Genomic DNA, 21742 nt, shown 5'->3' with positions numbered 1-21742 from the left:
CTCTGTCTTCCTGTCCCCTGTATACACTTGACATTTTCTGTCATGCTGTTCTCCCAATATTAATATTTATATTATGATTATGCAATATTGTAGTTAAGTACAATGGAATATTGTGATTACTTCTCATTTCCTGGACACTCTTCCTTTTCTCTACGCCCACTTAATACTTGCTTACATTTTTATGTATTTTTATGCTAATTCAACCCCTCACTCTGTCCTGCTTGTCTAGTTCTTCTACAAAATCAAACACACTAGGTTTTCTATAGATTTAGCTTAAGAATCTGACAGGCTGCAATTTGGACAGGTTGCTTTTAAAGCAGTAGCTGTTTTCTTAGATTTTCCTTCACTTATTCTGGGCATCCTATCCATTTCTCTCTTGTACAAAAGCATTAATTTACTGAATTTCATGCTCCTCCTTTTTAGTTCACAATTTTTAAGTTCACTTAGTTCATTTTGTTGAAGCACGTCCTCCAACAGGTTTCTGAATGATGCTGAGTATTAGGAAAGTGTTTTGAGGCCCTTTGTGTCTGCACATATGTTAGTTCTAGCCTCAGATTTACTAGATGACTTGGCTGGCTATTGTACTCCATGTTGGAAATAAATTGTTAATCAGAATTTTGAAGACAGTGCTCATCTTCTGGATTCCACTATTACTACTGAAGAGTCCAGTGAGAATCAGATTTTTAATAGTTTGGATACAATTATTTTGCGTCTTAGGAAAGCTATGGGATTTTCTATCAATATCTGGTACTATAAAATGACATAATATTGTTTTTGTGTTTGAAATATTCTCATGATTTTGCTGACTACTCTGTGGGTCCTTTCAAGCTAGAATCTCATGCCTTTCAGGAAGATATTTATTGCACATGTTACATATAATTTTCTCCATTTATCACTTCTTATAATCTTCATTTATGGTATTTTTGTTAGTAGAAGTTTTTTGATTTATCTGGCTTTGGTTTGGAAATTCTTTCTCACTCCAAGAGTATAGAAACATTAAGTGTTTTCAGGATTTATTAATGTCTTTCTTCACCTCCTGTGTCTCTTTTACAGTTGACTCCAAAATACTACTTTTTTGAGTTCTGAAGTAGGGAGGCAATTTCATGAATTTTTCTGCATAACAATACACTCACACCAACATTCTTGATCAACTGATCTATTGATTTTTCCATGCTATAACGTGCTACCCTTCTCCTACATTTGGATATACTGTAGACATTACATTGACAGAATTTCGATAATTCAAAGATATGTGACGAACTTTATTCATTTTCCATTACGTGTCAAGTTGTTGCTGTTGTTTAGTCGTGTTCAACTCTGAGATCCCATGAACTAACTGCAGCACACCAGACTTCCCTGTCCTTCACTATCTCGCTGAGTTTGTTCAAGCTCATATCCATTGAGTCAGTAATGCCATCCAACCATCTCATCCTCTGTCACCCCTTCTCTTGCCCTCCATCCTTCCCAGAATCAGGATCTTTTCCAGTGATCTTTTCAGGATCTTTTCACATCAGATGGCCAATGTATTGGAACTTCAGCTTCAGCACCAGTCCTTCCAATGAATATTCAGGGTTGATTTCCTTTAGGATGGACTGGTTTGATCTCCTAGATATCCAAGGGACTCTCACGAGTCTTCTCCAGCACCACAGTTTGAAGGCATTAATTTTTGGTGCTCAGTTTTCTGGAACTTTTTTACGTTCCAGCTCTCACATTCGTACATGACTACTGGAAAAACCATAGCTTTGACTATACAGACCTTTGTCAGCAAAGTTAGGAAAATGCATTGGAAATATGTATCAAGTTAGAAAAATGCATTAGAACTTAGAATAGTCATTTGAAACCAGCAGCAGTTGAGATAAAGTATTCTTCTCACTTGTATTATCAATGCTATTATGCTACTTTAAATAATCTTGTCAACCGTGAAACACTCATTTTCTTTCAGGAAAAATTATTCTTACCCATTGCAGGGGTAGCAAGGGTTTGGCGGCCAACAAGCTGGGCTGGTCCCAATCCATCAAGAAAATCACTGAATTGACTATCTGCGCCTAGTCTCACTCCAGGAAATATTAAACTATTGGCAAAAGGACAAAAACAAAACATTAGATCTCCTAGAACTCTTTTCATTACTTTCCATTAGAATACAGTTCTGAACATGAATCAAACAGTACTTGGGTAACTGGTTTACTTACTGATTCTTTGCATTTCCTCTGAACCAAGCATATGAGGCTCAGTGCTGAACAAGAAAAGATCTACCCTATCAATTTACAGAATATTCAGCAGAGTTCCCTGTGCTACACAGTAGGTACTTGTTGGTTATCCACTTTAAACACAGCAGAGTGTACATGTCGATCCTGAACTCCCAGTATATCCCTCCCTCCCATTCACCTGAAACTAACACAATATTGTTAATCAACTCTACTCCAATATAAAATAAAAAAGAAGATCTGATGCTGAGGAGGGCTTAATTAAAGTTTTTAATGTAGTAAGTTTGGGGCACATTTTACAAGTCCCTACATAAATGTATGACTAACATAAGATATAAGATGTGATATTTTATGTCATGATCTACTTAAATAGTTGCTCACAAGCATTAAGTAACATTAAAGTGCTAAATTTTAAGAAACATTTAACAATTTCTTAAATAAATATTATTTTGCAATATTCAGTTCAGTTCAGTCACTCAGTTGTGTCTGACTCTTTGCAACCCAATGGACTGCAGCATGCCAGGCCTCCCTATCTATCACCAACTCTCAGAGTTTGCTCAAACTCATGTCCATTGAGTTGGTGATGCCATCCAACCATCTCATCCTCTGTCATTCCCTTCTCCTCCGGCCTTCAATCTACGCAGCATCAGGGTCTTTTCTAAGGAGTCAGTTCTTTGCGTCAGCTGGTCTAAGTATTGGAATGTCAGCTTCAGCATCAGTCCTTCTAATGAATATTCAAGACTGATTTCCATTAGGATTGACTGATTTGATCATCATGCAGTCCAAGGGACTCTCAAGAGTGTTCTCCAACACCACAGTTCAAAAGCATCATTTCTTTGGCACTCAGCTTTCTTTATAGTCTAACTCTCACATCCATACATGACTACTGGAAAAACCATAACTTTGTCTAGACAGACTTTTGTTGGCAAAGTAATGTCTCTGTTTTTTAATATGCTGTCTAGGTTGGTCATAACTTCCCTTCCAAGGAACAAGCGTCTTTTAATTTCATGGCTGCATTCACCATCTGCACTGATTCTGGAGCCCCCCAAAATAAAATCTTTCACCGTTTCCATCGTTTCCGCATCTATTTGCCATGAAGTGATGGGACCAGATGCAATGATCTTTGTTTTCAGTATGTTGAGCTTTAAGCCAACATTTTCACTCTCCTCTTTCACTTTCATCAAGAGGCTCTTTAGTTCCTCTTTGCTTTCTGCCATAAGTGTGGTATCATCTGCATATCTGAGGTTATTGATATTTCCCTGGAAATCTTGATTCCAGCTTGTGCTTCATCCAGCCCAGCATTTCACAGGATGTACTCTGCATAGAAGTTAAATAAGCAAGGTCACAATATATAGCCTTTCCCGATTTGGAACCAGTCTGTTGTTCCATGTCCAGTTCTAACTGTTGCTTCCTGACGTGCATACAGTTTTCTCAGGAGGCAGGTCAGGTGGTCTGGTATTCCCATATTTTTCAGAATTTTCCACAGTTTGTTGTGATCCACACAGCCAAAGACTTTGGCATAGTCAATAAAGCAGAAATACATATTTTTCTGGAACTCTCTTGCTTTTTCGATGATCCAATGGATGTTGGCAATTTGATCTCTGGGTCCTGTGCGTTTTCTAAATCCAGCTTGAACACCTGGAAGTTCACGGTTCATGTTCTGTGGAAGCCTGGCTTGGAGAATTTTGAGCATTACTTTGCTAGCATGTGAGGTGAGCGCAACTGTGTGGTAATTTGAGCATTCTTTGGCATTGCCTTTCTTTGGGATTGGAATGAAAACTGACCTTATCCAGTCCTGTGGCCACTGCTGACTTTTCCAAATTTGCTGGCATACTGAGTGCTGCACTTTCATGGCATCATCTTTTAGGATCTGAAATAGCTCATCTGGAATTCCATCACCTCCACTAGCTTTGTTCACAGTGATGCTTCCTAATGCCCACTTGACTTTGCATTCCAGGACGTGGCTCTAGCTGAGTGATCACAGCATTGTGGTTATCTGGCTCATGAAGATCTTTTTTACAGTTCTGTGTATTTATGCCACCTTTTCTTAATATCTTCTGCTTCTGTTAGGTCCATAGCATTTCTGTCCTTTATTGTGCCCATCTTTGCATGAAATGTTCTCTTGGTATCTCTAATTTGTAATATTGAATAAATATTATTTGAAAACAGATTCTTATTACAAAACAAAATGCTTAATTTTTTCAGTTTTGAATGAATTAACGTCTTGAATACATTTATATGTCATATATGAGATTTGTATTTAAATGCAAATACGTTTAATTTAATTTAAATTAAATGCAAAAACGTTTGTCTGTTTCTCATCATGCCTGACTGAAGCCCCAGGCTATATCTTTGCCCAGAGCAGGGACTGTGCTCTTGTTACCTGATGTGTCCAGGGTAACAAGAACCAGGCTGTTCACATAGTTAAACTTCAATATGTAATTTTTTGGAATAACAATTTTGTATAAGGGTCGATTTTTTCCAGTGTGGTAGTGAAGCACAGGGAAGCCTGGCATGCTGCTGTCCGTGGGGATGCAAAGAGTTAAACTCGACTGAGCGCCCGAACAACATCAACCATGCGCTTTCATACATATTATTTGTTCATAATCAAAGGGATTCGACAGAGCATCGATTATTATTCTATCCAGAGACCATAAAATAAATCCGTGAGACATTAAGTGGCTTATCCATGGTGGAAGTATTACTAGATTTGTCAATTAAAAAAATTTTATTGGAGTATAGTTGATTTACAATGCTGTGTTAGTTTCTGCTGTAGAGCAAAGTGAATTGGTTATATGTATCTGGAAATAGACATATGTCCACCCTCTTTAATATCCTTTTCCCCATAGGCCATTACAGACAGTTGAGTAGAGTTCCTTGTGCTATACTCTAGGTTCCTATTAGTTATTATCTATCTATCTATATATAGGAGTGTATTTGTTAATTCCAATCTACACTTGATTTTTATATCAGAAAACAGTGTCTCCAGTTTTTTATTTGCTCATTGCTTCATAATACTTCAACAAATATTGGTATTTTGTCAGCAAACTTAACTCCTAAACTTCATGCCTTCTGATTTTTGTTCCTGGCTGTATCTTGCTGGGAGAATGCATACCCATCATTGGATCAAATAAAGGGACTCACTACTTTCAGGAATGGGAAACAATATCATGAACATTAACTTGGCAGAATTTATTTTATTTTCTGAACCAAATTAAAAATGCCAGTAAAATAAAATAAATTATTAATAATGAATGGGTAAAAGATATTTGCATGGTAATACATAATTATAGAAAACTTGTACACGGTAAATCCCCAAGTAACCCATTGCAGGATAATACTTAATTATTTGTAAAATCTATCACCTCAGTAACCTGTCAACTATCAAACTATCAATCAGTAAAACCATTATTTCAGTTTCACCAGAAAAATTCTCAAGCATAAGAAAAATGTAGATTTTGTATAAAAAAATCACACCAAGTAAAAAAAAAAACAAAAATCTAGTTATATTTTTCCCCAGTTAATCAATTTCAAGATTAATGAAAATGCTTTCATCAGAAAAATAACTAAGTAGGTAGATCCTGGGCATTTTTCCTAAGGTGAAAATGAAATGGTGATGTTTTAAAAATAAGAAAAATAAGTTGCTATTATAAGAATGTTAGACTTCCAACAACTTGAATCCCAAAATAGTTTGGAGAAAAGCAGGAATATGGACAATTAGCTTCATACTTCTATGTTCTAATTCAGATTTTGGCAACTGGGCCAGATGACGAATTTCCCATGTGAAAGAAGCCAGTAAATGTGGCATTTCTACCATAAGCCTCTGGTCATGGACTTTTCTGAGCCTTTCTGGATAACAAAAAACCAGTTTATCCATGTTAAGCCGCCAGTTCCTCATCCCTTTGAGAGGTCTGAGTGACCAGGGGCGGAGGTGTGTCTGTGTCTGTATCCTAAAAGGTCAGGCTGTTTAAAGTGGGTGGTTGAACTCCCAGTTGTACAAAGCAATTGCAGGGTAATGGGGGCCTTGTTACCCTCCCTGTGACTCGGGACCCTCGGCTCCAGGCCTCGTGCATGTGCTGATCCACTTACTTTCCCTCGGAGCTGTAGCTGTTGATGCTGCCGTCCGTGGACTCCCGGCTTGGCTGCCTCACCATCTTCCTCATCTCAGCTGCCATTCCTGTCTCAGTGCTTCTCTGGATGGTGCTTTTCAACTTCTTGTGGCCTGACTCTGGCAGGAGAGAGTAAAAGCAACTCTAAGTTTCTTTCTTTTTCCAGACAGTTTCCCTGGATATGGACTCTGCAAGTACAATCGTTAATTATGCAATAATTCAAGTTTTACTCACAAAAATAATGTCTAAGAGAATACTCTGATAAATTGATCTCTTTGCTACAGGATGCTCTGGCTAAGGAGGCAGCAGTAGAAGGCAGACCACTGCCCAGTTTCAGAGACCACCTGACTCCCAGTGAGCCAAAATGCATCCCTGAATTGTGGCTGCTCAAGTCGTCAGCTTCAGTGAAAAACTGGATTTTGCACTGAACTGTTCTGTGGAAGCTAACAGGTTTCTTCTAATCTGGAAGGTTCCAACTGCATGGAGACAGATCTGAATGACTGGGAATGTCTACAGAAGAGGCACTTGGAACCCAGCATGGAAAATACCACTGTTTTGGTACAGCCAGCTATCCACAATCCTCATAAAAGGAAAAAAAAAAAAAAGCAGCATTTTATTCAATGTTTTCTGTAACACTTTAACATACAGGATCTCATCTGAGATAGCACAGAGGTTACCCACATAGGGCTCATTACCGATTATGTTTCCAGTTGTTAGAGGTGCTTTCACAGAATACATTTTAGAGGTTGAAATGCTAATGAAAGGGTAGGAATCTGTTTGATCTTATTGTTTCTAACTAGCCCTCTACAAGAGCAATGTGTGCTCCTACCAACCGTCACATGGATGCATCTCTTTTCCCACCTATGGCTCTAGATTCTCCACCTGTGCTGCTCCTGGTTTCTGTCCCACCCACTGGACTCAAGGCAGGGACATCCCCTATGGCAGTGATGGCTGCCATTAGCTTAGTTTGGGTGTTTATGTGTGTCCTGTGGCTCCTTCTTAGACGTCACTCTTGTATGAAGTCACCACATAAAGCAACATTTCATCCCTGCATGCCTATCAGCACCACATCGCCTGAGAGCAAGAGGCAGCCCCCATGGCATGTTACTCAAGTGAGCCAGCCAGAATCCTGACAAACATTTACCCCAGGCATCCCGAGGCAATGAACAAGGGTAGAACACCAAATTCTACTGAAAATAATGAGATTCATAGCTAGAATAATGAAAGCAAACTTTATATGTAAATGGAGGGGAGGATGCTGGGAACTAAAGAGAAATAGTTAAGAGGATCAGCCACAAGGATCTTTTCATTAAGGTGTTAATTTATCCACCCAGTCAGCATTCCTTCCATCCATTCAACCTTCCTTTTATTCATCCATCCACACTTTCATCCATCCATCCATCCATCCATCCATCCATCCTTCCTTCCCTCCATGCATGCATCTATCCATCCCTAGCCCCATCCATGCATCTATGCTTCCCCTCCTTTATTCTATCCATCCATCCTTCCCTCCTTCCAACCATCTTTCCTCCATCCTTCCATCTATCGTTCCCTCCATCCATTCTTCCTTCCCTCCCTCTTTCCATCCCTTCCTCCATCCATCCCTCCATCCAAGAAATATTTACTAAACACCAGCCAGGTGTCCCACACTGTTCTAGGTTCTGGGTAAACACTGCCAAATGACAAATTTCCTGTCATGGAGCTTACATGCATGTATTACACAAGAAAGGCAATTAACAAGTCAACAAATACGTAACAGGTCCGGTAACAACTGCTATGGACAAAAACAGGCAAGAGAAGGGGATGGAGATTGATGGAGCTGAGCAGCGGCTTTGTAAAAAAGGGGTCAGGGTCTCATCAAACATCGATCTGGAGGATATGAGGGGACTGGGCGGTGGCCCCCAAAGCCGGGTTGGTCCAGGTGGCTGTGCTGGGGAGGCTGTGAGTGATGTCGGTCTGGTCATCAGCCCCCAGTCCACAGGTTTCCTCTGTGACGTTTCCAGTGCTGATGTTGACTCCAGCCAGGAGGCTCTGTGTGCCTGGCTGTCCGGATGACGGAGGTACTACCAGAGCCTGGCTTCTCCCGCTTCTCCTAACGCCTGCTACAGGTGCTTGTAGTGACATATGTGTTTGATGAACGAAAAGAAAACATTTAAAAGTTAAGAGTTCTTTATCAATTTGTATTTTTCAAGTTTTTCTCAAAGAGGGGTATGTCTACAGGGTGTCCCCAAATACTTACAGCAGTATTAAAACCTCCAAAGCTTCCAAAATAAATCTAAGTGCTACACACTTCGCAAAAACATCATGTAAGAGGTCGGTTATTGAACTTTCTTTTATACTTACTTAACTTTGTGAGTTTGGGTAATATATTTTTCATTTTAGAGGTTTTGTTTCAAGCCTTCTAAAGAGGGCGATCATGGACCGATGTCTCACTCATGTTAAGAAATATTCAACACAGAGTTTTGATGCACTCACTATACAACTGTATAAAGGCCCAGGTAACAGCTGGATAAGCAATTCTAGCTCTGAATCTTTCTGATTTATATTCAAAGGGCTCTCATATTATCTGGAATGTAAAGGTTCGAAGGATCAGAGTTTTACAGACGTGGAAACTGTACACAAGAGAAGTATAATTCATGCAACAAGTAACTGTCCAGCATTTGAACTGGTCCTCACCTTTTCTGCATGCTGGTGATAGAGCAGTGAATGCAACCAACATGACCTCTGCCCGCTGGAGCTTACATTTTAGTGGGAACGATGGCTTCTTCAGTATCCCCCCCTCATTAGCCTGGAAGCTAGATGAGAAACCTGATTTTCTGAACCTCAGTCTTGTGATCATTCCATTATACCACAGTGTAGGAAAACACAGAGTCTGATCTGATTGACTTTACAAACAAAACAAAAGTTTAGCTATAGATATTTTCATGTATGCATTTTCATATGGGCTTACAAATTCATTTGAAAACATTGAAAAAATCACACATATTCTATACAAGTGTATATAATTATCTGTATTTATCCCTCTGTGCCATAATTGGAGTCAGAAATGGTAACCCATTCCAGTATTTTTGCCTGGAAAATTCAATGGACAGAGGACCCCAATGGGCTGCAGTCCATGGGGTCACAAAATCAGACATGACTGAGCTACTGAGCATACATGCTATAATTACAGAATAAATATGTTACATATATGACATTTTTAATACCAATATAATGTATTAAATCACTAAATATTACAAAATACTATTATGCCTATTAAAGATACCCTCAGTATTTAATAATTACTTGTATCCACTGAAGAATCATTAACCCGAAAAAGACGTGAAGTCTACTGGCAGATGATGTCATGAGACCTTTGACCTGAAACCCTGTCCCAAGTACTATACAAAGAACAAAAGGATTAGAGAACTAGTATATTTTAATATTCTACATTCACAGACATGTAAAAGTTAGTAAAATCCATAATATTGGGGGGGCAATACTATACTCATGCTTTGGAAAAATAGACATACTTACATAGAATATTCCAAAATGTGTCCTACTTATATATGAACTTTCACTTTTCATATTTAGAAATGCTGCATTTAGAAACAACCTATGGATGTATTAGTTCATTCTGCAAATGCTTCTTAAGCATCAAAGGCCTACAATTTGATAGTCTGATAGCATTCTAGGTGTCAAAGCCACACAAGTAATAGGAGAGCACATCCAGTAACAGCTAGAGCAAGTCAGGGAACATGATGATTCTGGACAAATATCATATATGGCTTATATGTGGAATGGGAAAAACGATATAAATAAACTTACTTAAAAACAGACTCACAGACATAGAAGACAAATTTATGGTTGCCAAAGGGGAAAGGGCAGGGGGAGAAAGAAATCAGGAGTTTGAGATTAATACATACAGTACTATATACTAATAAAACTGATAATTAATGAGGATCTGTGGAACGCTCCTCAATGTTAAGCAGCATGGAGAGGAGGGGAGTTTGGGGGAGAATGGATACATGTATATCTATCACTGAGTCTCTTGGCTGTTCACCTGAAATATCACAACATTGTCAATCAGCTATATACCAACACAAAATAAAAAGCTAAAAAAATAACCTGCTATATAGTACTTGGAACTGGATTCAATATCTTGCATATTGTGTTCAATATATTGTATCCTGTATCATATATCTTGTATATTGTATTCAATATCTTGTAAGAACCTATTCTTTACCAAAGGGAAAAGAATCTGAAGAATAGATAGATAGATAGATAACTCAATCACTTTGCTGTACACCTGAGATTAATATGACATTGTAAATCATCTGTATTTCAGCTTAAAAATAAACAAAGATAATATAAACAGAAAAATAAAGACTTTAGATTCTGGATCAGTTCAGTTGCTCAGTCATGTCTTACTCTTTACAACCCCACTGACTGCACCATGCGAGGCTTCCTTGTCCCTCACCACTTCCTGGAGCTTGCTCAAACTTATGTCAGTGATGCCATCCAACCATCTCATCTTCTGTCGTCCCCTTCTCCTCCTGTCTTCAATCTTTCCCAGCATCAGGGGCTTTTCCAATGAGTCAGTTCTTCGCATCAGGTGGCCAAAGTCTTGGAGTTTCAGCTTCAGCATCAGTTCTTCCAAAGAATATTCAGGACTGATTTCCTTTAGGATGGACTGGTTGGATCTCCTTGCAGTCCAAGGGACTCTCAAGAGTCATCTCCAACACTACAGTTCAAAAGCATCAGTTCTTGGTGCTCAATTTTCTTTTTTTTAATGTTTTATAGTCAACATATTTATTAATAGCCTTGACAGTTTTTCTATAACAAAACTTTAAATTTATTTTAATCTTCTTGTCTCAAAAGAATCTAAGTTTTAAAAGTTCACTAAAGCAAAGCACAGTAAAATGAGGTATGGCAATAAAAGGCGTTAAATTTATCAAATAAAAAAAAAATAAAGTGCTGAAAAATTAAAAAAAAAAAAAAAAAAGAAGTAGAGCATTTTTATTGTCATGTGGCTTGGAAAGTTGGCTTCCTAATTCCTTTCTAGGACTAGCAGGCCTCCCCCCAGGCCCAGTGAATTAGAATTTGTATTTGTATCAAACTCTCAGATGACTCATATGCACGTTCAAGCCTGAGAAAGATGAGCAATTGTCCACTGGGGTGTAAGCTCCAGAAGGAAAAGGACTTTGTCTATTTTGTCACCAGAAAGACTTGTAGTAATATATGTTGAATTATGGACTTGATTATTAAAGGAAGTTAAACATGTTATAGGAGTCATATAATATGGGTCAACAGGGCTTTCTTTGGGTGCTATTATGACAAGTAGAATCATATTCTGGATATATTTTGTTTAATGTAGCACGATATTTACATATGTTGTATTAGTGTGATTTAGGTTGCTTGGCATGCATTCTGTGCTCTAATAGATATAGTAATTTATTACTACTATTTGTATTTTTCCTAACACTTCATCAAGGGCTCTTGTGTATCTTATTTCACTTAATCTCTGCAGTGTATGAGGACTCGGCTCTATGAATCAGGGGAATATGGATATCTCCACTTAGTATATGAGCAAACACAATATTGAGAGGTTTATAGAAGTGCTGATAGTGAGTGAATACCAAACTAGAATTTATACCCAAAACCCCAAGCTTTCTAGACTACTGGCTAACCACTGAAGGCTTGTATTTACAATTCAGTATCATGTAATACTAATACTGCAGGATGAAAATGAACAAAATTATAAAAAAAAAAAAATCTAAGTTTTAAACACATTTCTTTTTGTTTCAATCACCATTACAATTACAATTGCATGCAATATATCAATAGACATAAAAATGTTTGTACTAAATTGCTTTGTTAAGACGTATCAGTGCGTGAATTTCAAGGACAGAATTTAGCATCAACTCTACTCATATTTTTCACTTTGGCAGATGTGAGCAGTTCATAGTTAAATAAAGAATAGAGAAAGTTATGTTATTGTATTGTTATTTGGTCGTTGTGTCCCAATTCTTTGTGATCCCTGTGAACTGAAGCTTGCCATGCTCTGGCAAAACCATAGCTTTGACTAGATGGACCTCTGTCAGCAAGGTAATGTCAGTTCTTTTTAATATACTGTCTAGTTTTATCACAGCTTTTCTTCCAAGGAACAAGCATCTTTTAACTTCATGGCTACAGTCACCATCTGCAGTGATTTTGGAGCCCAAGAAAATAAAGTCTGTCACTGTTTCCATTGTTTCCCCATCTATTTGCCATGAAGTGATGGGACCGGATGTGATGATCTTAGTTTTTTGAATGTTGAGTTTTAAGCCAGATTTTTCACTCTCCTCTTTCACTTTCATCAAGAGACTCTTTAGTTCCTCTTTGCTTTCTGCCATAAGAGTTGTGTCATCTGCATATATGAGGTTATCGTATTACTCCTAGCAATCTTAATTCCAGCTTGTGCTTCATCCAGCCCGGTATTTCGCATGATGTATATGGCATATAGTTAAATAAGCAGGGTGACAATATACAGCCTTGACGTACTCCTTTCCCGATTTGGAACCAGTCTGTTGTTCCATGTCTGGTTCTAACTGATGCTTCTTGACCAGCATACAGATTTCTCAGGAGGCAGTTAAAGTGGTCTGGTATTCTCAACTCTGGTATTCCCAACTCTTTAAGAAATTTCCAGAGTTTGTCGTGATCCACACAATCAAAGGCTTTGGCATAGTCAATAAAGCAGAAGGATATGTTTTTCTTGAACTCCCCTGCTTTTTCTATGATCCAACAGATATTGCCAATTTGATCTCTGGTTCCTCTGTATTTTCTAAATCCAGCCTGGACCTCTGGAAGTTCACGGTTCAAGGTTCATGGACATTTTGAAGCCTGGCTTGGAGAATTTTGAGCATTACTTTGCTGGCATGTGAGATGAGTGCAATTGTGCGGTAGTTTGAGCATTCTCTGGCATTGCCTTTCTTTGGAATTAGAATGAAAACTGACATTTTCCAGTCCCATGTCCACTGCTGACTTTTGCAACTTTGCTGACATATTGAGTGCAGCACTTTCACAGCATCATCTTTCAGGATTTGAAACAGCTCAACTGGAATTCCATCTGAATATCATCTAGATACTGGATAGCATCACAGAAAAATGAAGAAGAGCCTGCCTGCGTTGAGAGAGTTCCTTTTGATCAGTTGGGCAGGGCAGGTGACTTGTAGACAAGAAGGCTGCCAAGCAAGGGTCTGGGGGAAGGCCAGTCCAGGCAGAGGAGCAAGAGGCAGACCCCGAGGAGGGCCAGGCCTGCCCTGGCGGGTCTGAGATTATGCACAAGGAGAGGAGGAGATGGAGAGGCTCAGGCTCTGCTGGGTGCCTACCTGGACTCTATGCTCAAGTGTTGGGGAACCCAGGGAAGGGTCCCGTTCTGATCTCCCCTCTCACAGGGTCACCAAGCCACTGTGTGGGGCTGAGCTCCTGGAGTAGAAGTGGAGGAGGTGGGGAAGCCCTCCTCCCTGAGGAGGGAAATCGAGACTACGTTCGGAGAGCAGCAGGGCAGATCAGTGGGGAGAGGCTTTGAGCTTCTCTTGCAGTGTAGCTGACACGTGTCCTGTTCATCCATGTGCAAGTGGCTCAGAAAAACAGGAGAAATCAGGAACTTTCAGGTTTTCAGTTAGGATAACCAGTTGGAGGGGCTTCCCTGGTAGCTCAGTAGTGACGAATCTGCCTGCCAGTATAGTAGATGCGGGTTCGATGCCTGGGTCGGGAAGATCTCCTGGAGAAGGAAATGACAACGCACTCCAGTCTTCTTACCTGGGAAATCCCATGGTTGGAGGAGCCTGTTGGACCACAGTCCATGGGTGGTCTGAGTGACTAAACACCAACAACTAGTTGGATGACAGTGTCACTTACGGGGAGGGGAACTCGTGGGTGGTAGAAATTCTGGGTTCTCCAGTGGATGGAAGAGGAGCTTGTACAATAGCTGTGTGGAGAGTAAAGTAGGAAGAAGATGTAGGATCAGGACCAGAGGGTCAGGTTGCGGCCAGAGAGGTGGGAGATGGGCAGACAGGACACATTGGCAGGCAGACGGGATGGAGATCTAGGGTACCAGTTTGACCTCCAGGGAACACAGAGAGATACACAGGGGAGTTGGAGCGGAGCCCAGGATGTTTTCACATTTGAAGGTCTAGAAGAAAATCGAGGCAGCTAAGGGGTCTCCATGGGAAGACCTTTTCAGGAGAAAAAGAGGTAAGCGTCATGCTGCAGAAATCAGAAGAATATGGTATTTCAGGAAGTAAGATAATTAACTGTTGATTACTACTTAGAATTTTAGTAAGAAGCAGACCTGTAGAGTGGATGACAGGGCCGCCTCCATGGCAGCACTGATTTCGAGGGGAGCTGGGGACCAGTCAGAAGAGAGAACCAGAGATGAGGCAGAGAGGCTCCAGGACCATTTCCAAAAGGTTTGCAGTGACTGAGAGAGTATTTGGAGAGTCACACATGATGAGGGCAGGTTGTCTGTTTTTTAAGATGTTAGAGATCTATGCAGATGGGAATCCATAAATGCATAGGGTGAAGCACAACAGTGTCAGGTGTAATATCATGGGTTGGAGAGGTGGATAAAGATAAATAGTGTCCAAAAAATCACCGTCCAATCAATGCAGTATCTAACCATCAAATGAAAAGTCAATCCCATCCAGCAACTGGAAATATCAGTAAGAGAATATAAACTAATGGATTAAAAATTTGAATTCAAAAGATAAGTACAATAATGTCTTTCTTATCAACTCATAGAAAGAACAGAGGAAGTGCTTCAGTTTGGTTGTCTTGAAAGTAAAAACTGAGCTCAGTGATAAGATTCATTTTGTTTATATGTACAGTGGCAAAATTCAGTTGTTTTTAAACAGAAAAGTTGTTGTGGTTAATGTGGCCCATTTTGTTTCTTCATTCCTTTATTAACTTATTCAAGGAAATTGTCCCTGAATGTTTCGGGCCAGTGCTGTGTATGTACACTTGGAAAGGAAAGAGTCCCTGATTCCAGGCAGCTCATGGCCTTGGAGGAGGGACAGGCATGTACTGATCCTCAAGAGTCAGTGCAACACGGAGGATTTATATGTATTGAGCTTCAGGTTTTTATCTAATGTAATGCTACTAACACAGAGAGAAGACAGAGCAAGAGAGAGAGAGAACGGTTTAGACAGTGAGGGGTCTGCTGCTTGCCCGGCCACTAAATGAGCAGTAACCTGGCAGAATCAGGAAGTGAGAAATGCAAAACTTCTCTTCGTTCACTTTTGTCAGTTCCTCAAGAGAATTCTGAGTCTATGTGTGTCTGTGTGTGCTAGGCACTCAGTCATGTCCAACTCTGTGTGACCGCATGGACTGTAGCCCACCAGGCCTTTCTGTTCATGGGATTCTCTAGGCAAGAATACTGGAGTGGGTTGCCATTCCCTTCCCCAGGGGATCTTCCTGACTCTGACTCAGGGATCAAACCCGGGTCTTCTGCATTGCAGGAGGATTTTTTTTTTTTTTTTTTTACTGTCAGAGCCACTAGGAGGCCCTCCAGAGTTTATGATGACCTCTAATAAAATATATTGCCTAAATGCAAACCAATCACTTTATCTAGTGTGTAAACAGAGCAGCAGCAAAACAGTCTAACTGATGGGACTGGACTCCCTGAGACACTACAGGTTGATACCCAAGGGATTTTCAAAGGCAATTTTAACTCTGTGCAGATGGTGAAGAGGCATTTGTATTTCATTCCAGGAGAACATCATATATAAAGATCTCAAGTGAGGGGCAGCATGGTCTCTTAAAGTGGGCACATTTCCAAGTTGACTCAAGTTAACCTCAAGTTGACACTGTGAGTGGTGAGTGCAGAGAGGGAGTTCTCTACATGACCTCTGACCTGATGCTCTCCAGATGCATGGTTATGTACCACCTGGGTGGCTGTGGCTGCTGTATTACTACTGATGCTGTTCTTACTGGCATCAAACTCTTGGCCCCCCCAGGGCCACACAGAGCTGTGTGTACTCTGTACTGTGCACAATACAACACAGATCTCTAGTGATCATTTTTTACAAGAAAAGACCCAGCAGTTCTCCTGTTGCTGTCAGACGCTTCCAATGTTGTGGCAACCACACAGTCGGAAAACATTTATTAGGCAGTCTGTTCCAACGGTGCCACAGTGGAGTTTCTGGGTATTTTTAAACAAACAAAAATGTTCCTTTTGTGCTGGGCCAAGGTTCTTGAATATACCTCACCCCACTCCAGATAAGTACAACTTGTAAAAGTTTCATAAGTCTGAAGAATATTTTTAGAACACCGCATGAGAGTTCTTGCACTTTTATGGTTTCCCTCATTCATTCTCTGGTTTAATCCTACAAGCCATAAAGTTTACAGTTTTCCCATTTTCCAAAGAGGTTTATAATGAAAGATACACAATGGTCAAGAAGCTAAAAATAGAATCGTTAGGAATACTTTTTGTGAGATGGATGGAATAAGTGCCCTTCATAATATTTTCAGAGTTCTTTCAGTCTTTCCCGGTGATGTAGTGATGCTTTTTTGTTTGTTTGCTTTAAACATGCAGGATCTTAGTTCCCTGAGCAGGGACTGAACTCATGTAGCCTCCACTGGGAGCTCAGAGTCCTAACCACTGAACAACCAGGGAAAGACCCTGGCTATGCTTTCTTTGGAGAAGGAAATGGCAACCCACTCCAGTGTTCTTGCTTGGAGAATCCCAGGGACGGGGGAGCCTGGTGGGCTGCCGTCTATGGGGTCGCACAGAGTCGGACACGACTGAAACAACTTAGCAGCAGCAGCAGCATGCTTTCTTATTTCACTACAGTAACCTGAAGGTTGTTATGGTGCTTCGTTTGCTGCTGTGTGCTCTGCAAACATGGCTTTAGAAGGTCAATGCTGACCCCTGACCTCTGCTTTTCAGCCTAACCATGACTATAAATGGCTCCCTGGTGAGAAGCTGGCATCCTGCCGAGTGCCTGGAATGCCTGCAGTCAGACCATGTCGGCTCCCTCACACACACTGAGTTTTCCAGGAAAATGTTTGTTACTGTGACCTCAGAGCTTCCCAAGTAGTGCAGTGTTAAAAGAATCTGCCTGCCAATGAAGGAGACGTGGGTTCAGTCCCTGGGTCAGGAAGATCCCCTGGAGGAGGAAATGGCTGTGCACCCACTCCATTATTCTTGCCTGAGAAATCCCACCTCCAAGCCAAGGACAGACGCTTCAGAGGAACCACCCATGCCCACATCGCGATCGTGGACACCCAGCCCCTAAAACTGTGAGAGGATAAACTACTGCTATTCCAACCACCCAGTCAGTGATATTTTGTCATGCAGCCTGAGCAAACCAATATATCTAGGGAGTGGATATTATATACGGTCGTCTTCTTGTTTAATAAATGTGATGCATACAAGTTAAAGCACCTGGGGATCAATGACAACTGACATGTTCTGAGGATGAGATTAAGCCCCCAATCCTGGGATGGACTTATTTCAGCTTGACTTGATTAAAAAGTGCTCTAAAGCATGACATGGAGATATCTAAAGTGTTTATTAACAACTCAATGTTCAGAAAATAAGGCCTCAGATATATTTGCAACCTGACAAGGGATTAACCTCCGAAGCATACAAACAGCTCAAATAGCTCAAAAACAAAACAAAACAAAACAGAAGATCTAACTAGAAACTTCTCCAAAGAAGACATACAGTTGGACAAAAAGCACATGTAAATATGCTCAACATCACTAATTATTAGCGAAATGCAAATGAAAACTGCAGTGAGGTGCCACGTCACATCAGTCAGGATGGCCATCATTTAAAAGTCCACAAGCAATAAATGCTAGAGAGGCTGTGCAGAGAAGGGAACCTTTCTACACTGCTGATGGGAATGCAAGGGGGTGCAGCCACTGTGGAAAACAGAATGAAGGTGCTTTAAAAAACTAAAAACAGAGCCACCATGTGATCCAGCAATTCCACTCTTGGGCATACCTCCAGAGAAGACCATACTTTGAAAAGATATATGCATCCTAAGTTCATTGCAGCACTATGTACAATAGCCAAGACATGGAAACAAAGTAGATGTCCCTCAACAGATGAATGGATAAAGAAGCTGTGATATATATACGAGCTTGAATGCGTTCTAAGTTGCTTCAGTTGTGTCTGACTCTTTGTGACCCTATGGTCTAGCCTGCAGGCCTCCTGTGTCCATGGGATTCTCCAGGCAAGAATACGGAAGTGGGTTGCCATTACCTCCTCCAGGAGATCTTCCCCACCCAGAGATCGAACCTGAGTTTCCTGTGCTACCAGCCAATTCCTTACCCACTGAGCAGCCAAAGATATATGTACAAGGGATATATATACTCAGCCATAAAAAAAGAATGAAATAATGCCAATTTTTGCAGCAACATGGACGAACCTAGGGATTATCATACTAAGTGAAGTATGTCAGACAGAGACAAGTATTTTATGATATCACTTATGTATGGAGTCTAAAAAAATGATACGAGTGAAGTTATATACAAAACAGCAACAGACTCACAGACACAGACAACAAACTTACGGTTATCAGGGGGAAAGGCGGGGAGGGATAAATTGGGAGGATGAGATTAACATATAAACACTACTATATCCTTCGGTTGGGAAGATCCCCTGGAGAAGGAAATGGCAACCCACTGCAGTATTCTTGCCTGGAAAATCCCATGGACAGAGAAGCCTGGTGGGTACAGTCTATCGGGATGCAAACAGTCAGACATGATTTAGCGACTAAACAGTAGCAAAAAATAGCATATATAAAATAGATAAACAGTAAGGACCTATTGCACAGAACAGGGAATTCTATTCCAATATTCTGTAATAATATAAATTAGAAAAGAATGTGAAAAAGAATAGATATATGTATATGTATAACCGAATCAGTTTGCAGTACACCTGAAACTAACACAATATTATAAATCAAGTGGGTTCAGAAAAGCACTGTTTATAATAGCCAGGACATGGAAGCAACCTAGATGTCCATCAGCAGATGAATGGATAAGAAAGCTATGGTACATATACACAATGGAGTATTACTCAGCCATTAAAAAGAATACATTTGAATCAGTTCTAATGAGGTGGATGAAACTGGAGCCTATTACACAGAGTGAAGTAAGCCAGAAAGAAAAACACCAATACAGTATACTAACGCATATATATGGAATTTAGAAAGATGGTAACAATAACCCTGTGTACGAGACAGCAAAAGAGACACTGATGTATAGATCAGTCTTATGGACTCTGTGGGAGAGGGAGAGGGTGGGAAGATTTGGGAGAATGGCATTGAAACATGTAAAATATCATGTATGAAACGAGATGCCAGACCAGGTTCGATGCATGATACTGGATGCTTGGGGCTAGTGCACTGGGATGACCCAGAGGGATGGTATGGGGAGGGAGGAGGGAGGAGGGTTCAGGATGGGGAACACATGTATACCTGTGGTGGATTCATTTTAATATTTGGCAAAACTAATACAATTATGTAAAGTTTTAAAATAAAATAAAATTAAAAAAAAAAGAACAAAAAAAAAAAAAAGAAAAGAAGGCCTCAGGTTTGTTTTCCCAGGAGTAAAACATACCACATTTATGTCACATATATTTTTTTTAACTCTTCTTTGTTCTAAATTAACACCTTAATTGAAACTGTATTTCACTCACTGAGTGTAAACTTAGAATAGCTCCTTAATTATATGACATTCTGACTGTAAAAGTAAAACAATACTTCAGGCTGAAAGCTACAAAAAACAAATGTTTTATTGCATGTTTTAGGTTTTCTTTTTAAAAAAATGTTTAAACCAAGTTATTAGTATTTAGATGGGAATACCAGACCATCTTACCTGTCTCCTGAGAAACCTGTATGTGGGTCAGGAAGCAACAGTTGGAACCCTCTGTGGAATAACTGATTGGTTCAGGATAGAGAAAGGAGTAAGACAGGGCTGTCTGCTGCACCCTGTTTGTTTAATGTATACACTGAGCACATAATGAGAAATTCAGGGCTGGATGAGTTACAAGCTGGAAACAAGATAGGTGGGAGAAACATCAAGCTCAGGTATGCAGATGGTACCACTCTAATGGCAGAAACTGAAGATGAACTAAAGAGCCTTTTGATAAGGGTGAAGGAGAGTGAAAGAGCTGGCTTAAAACTCAATATTAAAAAAGAAAAGATCATGGCATCTGGCCCCATTAAACTGAAAGTGAAAAAGAAAGTGAAATTCATGTCACTCCGTTGTGTCCGACTCTTTGCGACCCCATCGACTGCAGCCTACCAGGATCCTCTGCCCATGGGATTTTCCAGGCAGGAGTACTGGAGTGGGGTGCCATTTCCTTCTCCAGGGGATCTTTCCAACTCAGGGATTGAAGCCAAGTCTGGCCCCATTACTTCATGGCAAATAGAAGGGAAAAAAATGGAAGTAGTGACAGAGTTCCTCTTTTGGGGATCTAAAATCACTGCAGATGACTGCAGCCATCGAATCATAAGACGTTTGCTTCTCGGCAGGAAAGCAATGACAAACCTATACAGTGTGTTGAAAAGCAGAGACAATACTCTGCCAAAAAAGGTCCATATAGTCAAGGCTATGGTCCTCCCAGTGGTCATGTAAGGTTGTAAGGGCTATAGTGTAAAGAAGGCAAAGCACCAAAGAATTGAATCCTTCAAATTGTGGTGCTGGGGAAGACTCCTGAGAGTCCCTTGGACTGAAAGGAGATCAAGCCAGTCAATCTTGAGGGAGATCAACCCTGAATACTCATTGGAAGGACTGATGCTGAAACTGAAACTCCAGTATTTTGGTCATCTGATGCAAAAAGCTGACTTATTAGAAAGGTCCCTTATACTGGGAAAGATTGAGGGGCAGAAGAAGTGGGTGTCAAAGGATGAGATGGCTGGATGGCATCACTGATGTAATGTACATGAACTTGGGCAAACTTTGGGAGATGGTGAGGGACAGAGAGACCTGGTGTGCTGCAGTCCATGGGGTCACAGAGTCGGGACATAACTGGGCAACTGAACAACAATAATTACTATTTAGGGAATCTTTTTTTTTTTTTTTTCCAATTTGAAAAGGCAGCCTAATACACTCAGTGTTGGCTGGATAGGAAGTGGTTTGAGGGCCTTCCGTGGGATCAGAGCCTGTGATTCATCCCAGCCCCACCTGTGTTAGTTCTGAGTCTGCAGGTGGCTCACTTTGTCTCTCTGTGCCTCACTTTCCTTGTCTATGAAATGGGAGCTTGTCTTGAGCAGGAATGAAAAGATCGTGCTTCTGAACTTACCTCATGCTACAATGTGAGATCTCAAAGTGTTTTGCATAGATTGGGTCTCCAAGTAGAATAACACTAATTTCCCAAGCTCAACTCAAAGCACATCTTTCTGTATCTTTCACATATTTATCTCAAAATGCTCTTCGGAATCAAGTTTAAGT

The 21742-nt window shown here is 40.4% G+C and overlaps 1 protein-coding gene across 48 annotated transcripts in view; it reads right to left on the bottom strand.

Moving 5' to 3' along the window:
• Positions 1-21742, bottom strand: part of RIMS1 (regulating synaptic membrane exocytosis 1) — a 607640-nt gene that overhangs the window by 6592 nt on the left and 579306 nt on the right. For all 48 annotated transcript variants that reach the window (XR_015132287.1, XM_086316267.1, XM_086316269.1 and 45 more), the window contains 2 exons: positions 6294-6432; positions 1959-2071 (listed from right to left, as the gene is read on the bottom strand). Coding sequence is in view for 47 of the 48 variants with exons in the window: in XM_086316267.1 (XP_086172393.1) it covers positions 1959-2071; positions 6294-6432 (252 nt within the window). In the remaining variant the exon portion in view is untranslated. The remainder of the gene's footprint in view (positions 1-1958; positions 2072-6293; positions 6433-21742) is intronic.

The sequence above is a fragment of the Bos grunniens genome, chromosome 9 (assembly GCF_055505025.1).
Source record: "Bos grunniens cultivar Pamir isolate PY7600 chromosome 9, Bosgru_T2T1.0, whole genome shotgun sequence".
Lineage (NCBI taxonomy): Eukaryota > Metazoa > Chordata > Mammalia > Artiodactyla > Bovidae > Bos > Bos grunniens.
The sequence above is the reverse complement of the archived record's forward strand: the minus strand, read 5'-3'. Positions and strand labels throughout refer to the sequence as shown.